The sequence below is a fragment of the Lathyrus oleraceus genome, chromosome 3 (genome assembly GCF_024323335.1).
Source record: "Lathyrus oleraceus cultivar Zhongwan6 chromosome 3, CAAS_Psat_ZW6_1.0, whole genome shotgun sequence".
NCBI classification, from domain to species: Eukaryota; Viridiplantae; Streptophyta; class Magnoliopsida; order Fabales; family Fabaceae; genus Lathyrus; species Lathyrus oleraceus.
Window position 1 is genome coordinate 519,798,897 of NC_066581.1, and position 10,822 is coordinate 519,809,718.

Genomic DNA, 10,822 nt, shown 5'->3' on the forward strand with positions numbered 1-10,822 from the left:
TAATGTTAAATAGATATATGGTAGATATTTAAAATTCAATGTGGGTTTTTATTGGATTTTTCCCTTACCTCTAAAAATATATTAGTTATATAAAATGCTTTCCATAAATACGTATGATATGAATGATTTTTCTACAAATTTTCTACAATTCTTCACGACTTACTTCATATGTTTTATATGAATTTTTGAAAATTTTAATCGAATCATGGAATCTATGAGTAATTCAGTATATGTTTTAATTAACAAATATTTCCCTATCGAGCAACATGATATTATTTTTGTTATTGTATGTTCTAATACAACAAATGTACAAAGAGGCAGAATAGATAAATTAATTATGGGTTGTGAGAGGATATTAAACTACAATAATTAAAAATAGTTGGAAGTCACTTGTATTAGAAGAGTTAAATGTCACTTTAAGTTGAGATATGTGCCAACAATTACACTTGGAACATAACAGTTAAATGTGGTATTTAGAACCATAATCTAACTGAGGATTTAGAGGATCATGACATATTAGACCGTTTAAAAGCCGATGAAATACAATTTGTGAATGATACGAGACCAACAACTACCGACTCTCACCACTTGATATTGTTTGTGTTACATTAACCAAATTGACTTTATCTATTGGGTTTGCTTACTTAGAACATGAAAGGGATACAAACTTGACACAGACACTGAAGAAGCTGGAGGAATTGTTCAAATTTGAGAGGTTTCTTCCCAAGGTCACGATGACAGATCAATAATTTTCCCCGATGAATGATATTAAAGTTATTTTTCATCCTCATTCCATCTCTTATGTGTATGCCATATTTCAAAAAATGTTGATTCGAAGTGCAACGAGTGCGTCGAGGCAAATAAGAAAGAGCGTGTTATGGATCTATGGAACAAAGTCATATATTCAAATAGGGTGTCTGAGTTGGAATAACACTTACAAAATTTTGACCCCCTATAAAGAAAAGTTTGTTGCTGCTTAGATTGACCAAGTAACTCATTTAAGGAACATGGCAACAAACATGCACATTTTATAACTGTATGAGTTTAATATTCTTATGCAAATTATAATCAAATTATTCATTGATTTTTTCTTTAATGTTGTTTTACATTGTAAAGTATTTTTATTGGAGACTAAAAAACATGTTGCATAATGGTCGATGAGATTTGTACAGATGTTGGGATGCAGTAAATGCCATGTTGAAACTACAACTATGTGCAATTAGGGCATCATTTAAAAAATGTGTTTTCAACATTGAACATCTGTATGGCACTTCATTTTATTCGAGATTGCATGGTTTTGTCCCAAGACAGTGTATACAACACATTACGAATGAGTTGGAAAGAGTAAAAGGAGTTAGTACTGATAAAGTTGCACGTGGATGTTTCATTAAGGGCTTGTTTGGGAGTTTGGAGGGGAAGGATAAAGAGTGTAGGTGTAAGCCTTATAGATCAATAGTTTTGATACTTATATCGAATTATTTATTATTATTAAAATGCATTTTTGTATTATGTTTGTTTTCCTAAAATAATAAAGTCTCTAGAATAGTTAGTCCATTTAATGAAATGTTAAGTGTGACTTAATCATGAGATCTCATTAAACATAGGTATACTATTCTTAAAGTATTCATAGTCTAACTTTATTGTGAAGTAGGATAACATTAAAGCATTAAGACTATTATATGGATACACTGATGATCACATCTCATGGATCACGAATAAAGATTTATTAAGTCTTCACATATCTGTGAATATTATGGGTAATATTTATACTAGATTGACCCGCTATGAGAATACTACATAGAAAGTTATGCAGAGTATCATAAGTTATTCGCATGGTGATATCAATGTATACCACCATTTGACCTGAAACTACTATGAACCCTAGATGTAGAAGTTAGTTATTTTATTGCTTATCAAACATTATCCGTAATTGGATGACTATGAAGATAGTTGATGAGTACTCCACAAATCATGTTGAGGGACATGAGTGACCTAAATGAAATTTTCCCATCTTGTGTAACAAGAGAACTGTCTAAGTGTCCAATATTGAACTGGACAATAGTGACACGTTATATGCCTTGTGGTTAATATAGACATGATGGAAAAAGGGTAACTGTACCCAATAATATTATCATGATTTTTTTTGTCAAATCACATGACATTTTTGTGACTTGGATAACAGTGATGTGTTGCTAGATACCGCTCACTGTTTATTATATCAAATGACTTATTTAATATAACTGCCAACGTCACGAGAACCTACACAGTCACACACATAAGTATAAATTGATGAGAGATAGAATAAATAAGGAGCATTGTAAGGTACATTGTACTTGAGAGAACTATTGAATATCGTAATGTACGATGTACTTAAGTTGAATATGAAACACAGTATAATATAATAATAACATTTATTATTATTATAATAGTTATTAAATATAATAATAACAAAAATGTGTTTATTATAATAATAATTATTATAATAATATAATATTATTATATGGTGCACATAAGTTGAGCTTTTTCAGCTTATTGCTCATACAAGTGGTTCTATAAATAGAGTTTTTGTGTAGAAGTTAAAACACTTGATAAAATTAGGTTTGTGAAATCTCGCCGTAATCTCTCTCTCTCTCTCTCTCTCTCTCTCAAAATCTTCCTTCATAGTAGGTAACATTGAGATTGAAGACATTATATTTGTGTCGATTGAGTAGAAATGTTGATCATCATTCATCGCTTGTGATCATTCATCCGGGTCTGCATCAAAGTTTTTAATCACTACAAAAGGTAATTATTCTATCACTGATCATGCATCATTCATAAGGATCAACTAAAGGGATTTTTTTTGTTTTCTGTTGCATTTTGAACAGTTTTTCCCTTTATTGGTATTAGAGCCACTCACGAAACCATGATTGGATAGTTGTTGAATTTCTATAATTTGTGTATTAGTTCGATTAAAACACATAATGAATTAAATAATAATAAGAAATTAAATATTGACATCATGTTGTGTATGATTTGGTTGATTTGATGTTGACTATGCTTGAGAACCAACTTATGTATGATAAAACAACGATACTTCGATCATCCATAAGTTACACAAATTTGATTGATCAATCTTATATATGATATAAGTAATTCTAGTGTAACATGGTATATTTGATATGATGTTTCAATTTTCGTCTATTCGATTACATAATGATTGTTATTCTTTTGAACGATCAATATTCATTCTGTTTCGGAATCCGACTTTAGTATTATAAAGCAATGACATTTCTATCAATCATACTGAATGATCAGTTATTGTGATTTTGATGAGATGAATATGTTGTATTAGAGTTTATGACAACACGAGAGTTGTGTTGTCAAAAATTATAATTTTAGGGTTTCACAAAATTTTGTAATATAATAATCATAATAAAATAATAATAATAATAATAATAATAATAATAATAGTTATTATTATTATTATAAGTTTTGTTGTTTTATAATATAATCATAATTTTTATTTTTATTATTATTATTATTATTATAAAAAGGATATGCAATACCGAAGGTATACACTATGGTAACGTGAAATTAAGTATTCAGCTTTGCTATTCCTACCCCACTTCCTACACCAAATACTTACACCGTATATAATGTTCACCGTATTTATACGGTGAACAGTGTATTTTAAAAATAAAATGATATTTTTATGAACAATATTTTGAACAGTACGTGAACAGTACATGAATAGTACGCGTGAACAGTGTTTATGAACAGTGACTTAAAATAGTGAAAAAAGTTGGTAAATTAAATGTAAAAAATTGGTTAATGAAGTGACGAAGTTGATTAATGAACGTCCAGACATTAAAATTAATTTTGAATAGCCATCAAAATTGATTAAAAAAATTATGAAATTGGTTAATAAACATTTACATAATAAAAAATAATATTAAAAAATAATATTTTTTTATATTTTTTTTAAAATAATATATTATTATAATATTCTATTGTTCACCGTACAGTAGAATATAGGTGTAGGTGTAGAATTAAGTGTAAGAATAACATTTTTCTTAAGTATTACTGATACACAATGCTTAAGTTTTTAAAAGAATGAAAATTTGTAACGTTATTGTTTTTATGCGAGAATGAAACATTTTCAAAAGAACATGATAAATTATCATGTTATTATTTAATTATTTAATAATAAGTTGTTATATTATTTATTTAAATAATTTGATATACATTTTAACTAAACATCAAAATCCCAAATAACTCCATATAATAGGATCAATTGTCAAAATTTAATTTAATTTATTTAATTAACTAAATTTAATTTAATAATAAAATATTTTTATTATTGTTGTTTTGTGGTGAACAGCTATGACCTTAGTCTTCTTTAATTTTGTTTTGAGAATTTTAAATACGACTTATGTGTCGTGCCTTTATCTTTACTTTCTTTATGTAACTTCTTTTCTCATCTCACTCTCTCGTATGTAAAATGAGTATTCTTTGATGTAATTGTAACGGTTTCTTATTTTTATTATAATAATTATTAATAATAAAAAATCAATTATAATGTAGTCCATAGTTTTGGGATTTTGGTTCTGAAAAGGGTATGATTTATTTTGGTTTTAATGTAAATTGATATGACCATTTAATTGGGTGGTAATGAGCTTTAATGGCTTTAACTTCTTGATGGTAGAATCAAGCCTATAAATAGTCTTTGGTCCCCAAAGCTTTCTCTCATCGCAAAAGAAATACACCATCTATATTGAGAGAGGAAGAGCTTGGAAGAATCAAAGGCAGTGCACTCACAACACTACAACAATGACTGAAGGTAAAACCTCTAATTCTATTTCCTCATATTGTTTTATTGATCTTGTTGTTCTTTTGATATATTTTTCAAAACATATCAAAAGATTAAATAATTTTTTTTCTGGAAACTTACGACATGAACAGTAATCGCGTGAGCAGTAATAAAATTATTTTTTTGTTTTTGCTACAGCTGGGTATTGAACACAAGTCTTGATTAAATAATTTTTTTTTCTGGAAACTTACGACATGAACCGTAATCGCGTGAGCAGTAATAAAATCATTTTTTTGTTTTTGCTACAGCTAGGTATTAAACACCGGTCTTGATCCATGACATTCATGAATGTTACCGCTACGCTGCTTTATTAAACATGTATTTTGGTTCTGTTTATATCCATATGATTTCATTTTTACTGATTATTATGCCTTATTATTTAATCTTTGAATTAAATTTGTGCATAAATTAAAATTGATTTATAATGTTATTATTTTGTTAAGCAATTGTATAAGAGATCTTATTTATTTATTTTTGTTCTCTCATATAATTGAGTTACTATATCTAGTGATCGTTATAATTTGATTAATTTGGATTAGCCACAACATCCTTAAATTAATTGAGATTATTTTTTTAAAAGTTTTGAGATCACATAAATTATTAGACATAAAATTGTAATTAATTATACGTGGTATAATGAATTTTATCCTACAGAAATTTTTATTATATTTGTATGATTAATTATAATAAAATATTAAAATACTTTTATAACTTGCCCACAGGAATTATGAATTGGTACATAATTTGATAGTTTTATCATAAAGTATTAATTTTGGATAGAAAAACAAAATTATATCATGCACGTAAAGTGTGAGGTTTGAAAAATCTATCGCAATTTTTTTTTTAAAATCTTATTACATTAAAATTTAGCCTACAGGTAATTTTTATGTTGTAAGATTTATTTTATGGTATGTTTATATTGATAATACATACAATTTGGATAATATTTTTATGCCTCAAATTTTGACATCAATTTTGTTTATCTTTTTAGCTTCTCAACCTGCTAATTTTTCTGATATCCGATGTGATATTCCCGAGCTCAGAGGAGATAACTATAAGGCGTGGAAGGAAAAAATTCTCCTCCATCTAGGATGGATGGACATAGATTATGCTATTAGGAAATACGAACCACCTGCAATTACAGATGAAAGTACTCCAGCTGCAATCGTACTATATGAGCGGTGGGAGAGATCCAACCGGCTCAGTGTGATGTTCATTAAGACTAAGGTCACAAGTGGAATACGTGGTTCTGTCGATCATCCTGAGAATGTCTGTGATTTGCTGAAAGCCATTGACGATCAGTTCGTCACTTCTGAAAAGGCTTTGGCAAGCACATTAATTATGAAATTTTCCTCCTACCGACTCACCAGTGTGAAAGGTGTGCGTGAGCACATAATGAAAATGTGTGACATTTCAGCTCAACTTAAGAAACTTGAGGTTGATATGTCTGACTCCTTCCTAGTGCACTATATTCTGAACTCTCTTCCGTCTGAGTATGGGCCTTTCAAGATCTCCTATAATACACATAAAGACAATGATCAATCAATGAATTAATGACCATGTGTGTTCAGGAAGAAGAAAGGCTTGTAATGGAACAAAGTGAGAGTGCATTTTTGACAAACACTCGCGGGAAGAACAAAGCTTTCAAAACTGACAAGTCACAAGCCAATCAGAAAGGGAAATTCAAAATACCACCGCAAGGTGATATCAAGAAAGAAGCAAAGTGTTACTTCTGTAAAAAGGGAGGACACATGAAGAAGGAATGCCCTAGAGTCAAAGAATGGCTTGAGAAGAAAGATAATTTATTCTCATTTGTTTGTTATGAATCTAATATGACCGACGTTAATATTAACACCTGGTGGATTAATTCTGGATCAACAATCCATATAACAAATTCCTTACAGGGTATGCAAAACCTAAGGAAGCCAGTGGGAAGTGAGCGGACTGTCCTATCAGGAAGCAGGATGTGCTCACATGTGGAAGCTATTGGAACTTGCAATTTAATTTTGAATAATGGTTTTGTTTTGAAATTAGAAAGGACCTTTTATGTACCAGGTTTCTCACGAAACTTGATTTCAGTTTCTAGACTTGTACCTTTTGGATATTCCTTTAATTTTAAAGACACCTTGTTTGAATTATTTTATAATTCAGAATGTGTTGGGAATGGTATATTGTCTAATGGTCTTTATCGTATTAATTTACAAATCGAATCCATTTATAGTTCAATGCATGTTCAAACTGGCACTAAGCGGTGTAATATTAATGAGAATTCTTCTATGTTATGGCATCGGAGATTAGGACATATCTCCATAGAGAGAATTAAAAGGTTAGTAAAAGATGGGGTACTTAATACTCTAGATTTTGCTGACTTTGAAACTTGTGTTGACTGCATTAAGGGAAAACAGACCAACATGTCTAAGAAAGGTGCCAATAGAAGTTCAAGTATATTAGAAATAATTCATATAGACATATGCTATCCTGATATGGATGCACATGGTCAGAAATATTTCATCACTTTCATAGATGATTACTCACGATATATGAATATTTATTTGCTTAACAATAAATATGAAGCATTGGATGCCTTCAAAGTCTTTAAGGCTGAAGTTGAGAACCAGTGTGGAAAACAAATAAAGATTGTGAGATCAGATCGGGGTGGTGAATATTATGGTAGATACACTGAGAGTGGACAAGCACCTGGTCCATTTACTAAGTTTCTTCAAGAACATGGGATTGTTGCCCAATACACCATGCCCGATTCTCCGAACCAAAATGGTGTTGCAGAAAGAAGAAACCGAACATTGTTGAACATGGTGCGGAGTATGCTTAGCAACTCTAATCTTCCTAAATCATTGTGGAATGAAGCACTAAAGACGGCTGTGTATATTCTAAATCGGGTTCCATCCAAGGCTGTCCCAAAGACACCATTTGAGTTATTTAACGGATGGAAGCCGAGTTTACGACATATGCGCGTTTGGGGATGTCCGTCTTAGGTGAGGATTTATAACTCACAAGAAACGAAACTAGATCCGAGGACCATTAATGGGTATTTCATTGGATATGCCGAAAGGTCTAAAGGTTATAGATATTATTGTCCATCTCATACAACTAGGATTGTGGAGTCAAGAAATGCAAAGTTTCTTGAAAATCATTTGACTAGTGGGAGCGATCAAATCAAAAGTTCAATTTCTGTGCATGATCATATAGAGTATGAACCTTCCACTTCAAGTAATAGATTGGTTACTATTTACAACATCCCTCAAGTTCAAATGGATGTTGATCAACCAATCATCGAGACTCCACAAGCTATTGATGATCCAATAAATCAAGTTGGTCATCAAGATGGTGAACAATTAGTTGAACAACAAGATCCACAAGAAAATGTTGATCAAACATTAAGAAGATCTACTAGGACAAGAAAATCAGCTATTCCTAATGATTAGATTGTGTATCTACAAGAATCTGACTATAATGTTAGAGCTGAGAATGATCCTGAGAGTTTTAGACAAGCCATGAGTTACAAAGAGTCAAATTTGTGGTATGATGCCATGTATGATGAAATGAATTCCATGAAAAACAATGACGTATGGGATCTTGTAGAGTTACCTAATGGGGCAAAGGCCATTGGTTGTAAATGGGTCTTTAAAACCAAGAAAGATTCATTAGGCAACATTGAGAGATACAAGGCCAGACTCATTGCTAAGGGATTTGCTCAAAAGGAGGGAATCGATTACACTGATACTTTTTCTCCTGTATCCAAGAAAGATTCTCTTCGTGTCATCTTGGCATTAATTGCATATTTTGACCTTGAGTTGCATCAAATAGATGTGAAAACAACCTTTCTTAATGGTGATTTAGAGGAGGAGGTTTATATGAAACAACCTGAAGGTTTCTCTTCTAATAATGGTGAGCATTTGGTTTGCAAGCTTAAGAGGTCCATATATGGTTTAAAACAAGTCTCTCGTCAATGGTATCTTAAATTCCATGAAACGATATCTTCATTTGGGTTTATTGAAAACCCCATGGATCAATGTATATACCAGAAGGTCAGTGGGAGTAAAATTTGTTTTCTCATTTTGTATGTGGATGACATACTACTTGCAACCAATGATAAAGGTTTTCTACATGAGGTGAAACAATTCCTCTCTAAAAACTTTGATATGAAGGATATGGGTGAGGCATCTTATGTCATTGGCATTAAGATCCACAGAGATAGACTTTGAGGAATTTTGGGTCTATCACAAGAAACCTACATCAATAAAGTTTTAGAGAGATTTAGAATGAAAGATTGTTCACCAAGTGTTGCACCCATTGTCAAGGGCGATAGATTTAATTTGAATCAATGCCCTAAGAATGATTTTGAGCGGGAACAAATGAAGAATATTCCATATGCTTCTGTTGTTGGAAGTCTTATGCATGCTCAAGTATGCACAAGGCCCGACATTGCATTTGCTATTGGAATCTTAGGAAGATATCAGAGTAATCCAGGTATGGATCACTGGAAAGCTGCAAAGAAGGTGTTGAGATATCTTAAAGGAACAAAATATTACATGCTAATGTATAGGCAGACGGACAATCTTGATGTGATCGGCTATTCAGACTCCGACTTTGCTGGTTGTGTTGATTCTCGCAAATCCACATCAGAATATATTTTTTTGATGGCTGATTGAGCTATTTCATGGAGAAGTACTAAGAAAACCTTGGTTGCTACTTCTACTATGGAAGCCGAGTTTGTCTCCTGTTTTGAGGCTACTTCTCATGGTGTATGGCTTAAGAGTTTTATTTCTGGGCTTAGAATCATGGATTCTATTTCTAAACCTCTGAAGATTGTTTGCGATAATTCAGCAGCTGTCTTTATGGCTAAGAACAATAAAAGTGGAAGTCGAAGCAAGCACATCGACATAAAGTATTTAGCCATTAGAGAAAGAGTTAAAGATAAATTAGTAGTTATTAATCATATTAGTACCGATTTAATGATCGCTGATCCTTTGACTAAGGGCATGCCACCAATAAAATTTAAGGATCATGTAGAGAACATGGGACTTGGGTCCTCCTTATGATTGTATACATACAATTTATTAATAAAACTCTTATATTGTGATGTTTTCTCATTTTCATGCGTACATCAGTTTGAGAAAATATGTTACATTTGGACCAAGAGTAAACATTGATTTATTCATCAAGTTAGTTACCACATTACAGATACATACTTGAAAATAGACATGTTGTAATACATAGATGACATTACTCGCTTTAAGAGGGACTATCTCTATGATTCACATATTTATTTCTTGAGTAAGTTTTCCATGATTCATTTATGCCAATAATCAGTTCTATGGAACAAGTGGGAGAATGTAACGGTTTCTTATTTTTATTATAATAATTATTAATAATAAAAAACCAATTTTAATGTGGCCCATAGTTTTGGGATTTTGGTTCTGAAAAGGGTATGATTTATTTTGGTTTTAGTGTAAATTGATATGACCATTTAATTGGGTGGTAATGAGTTTTAATGGCTTTAAATTCTTGATGATAGAATCAAGCATATAAATAGTCTTTGGTTCCCGAAGCTTTCTCTTATCGCAAAAGAAATACACCATCTATATTGAGAGAGCAAGAGCTTGGAAGAATCAAAGGCAGTGCACTCACAACACTGCAACATGGCTGGAGGTAAAACCTCTAATTCTATTTCTGCATATTGTTTTACTGATCTTGTTGTTCTTTTGTTATCAGGAACATAGGGTATATATATATATATATATATATATATATATATATATATATATATATATATATATATATATATATATATATATATATATATATATATATATATATATATATTTTCTAACAGTAATGTAATGAAGAAAAGATGAAGGCAAGATCAAAGAAGTACAACAACCATGGAGATCTAGTTTGGAGAAGCGTAAATCGTTATTATATGTATGTTTAATTGCGCTAGGGGACATA

At 31.0% G+C, this 10,822-nt stretch overlaps 1 protein-coding gene across 1 annotated transcript; it reads left to right on the forward strand.

The window, feature by feature from the left end:
* Positions 1-4,812: 4,812 nt before the first annotated feature.
* LOC127131931 (uncharacterized) lies at positions 4,813-6,406 on the forward strand. Its single transcript, XM_051060813.1, has 2 exons — positions 4,813-4,822; positions 5,844-6,406. Exons 1-2 carry the CDS (start codon positions 4,813-4,815, stop codon positions 6,404-6,406), a joined length of 573 nt encoding a protein of 190 aa, XP_050916770.1.
* The last annotated feature ends 4,416 nt before the right edge of the window (positions 6,407-10,822 follow it).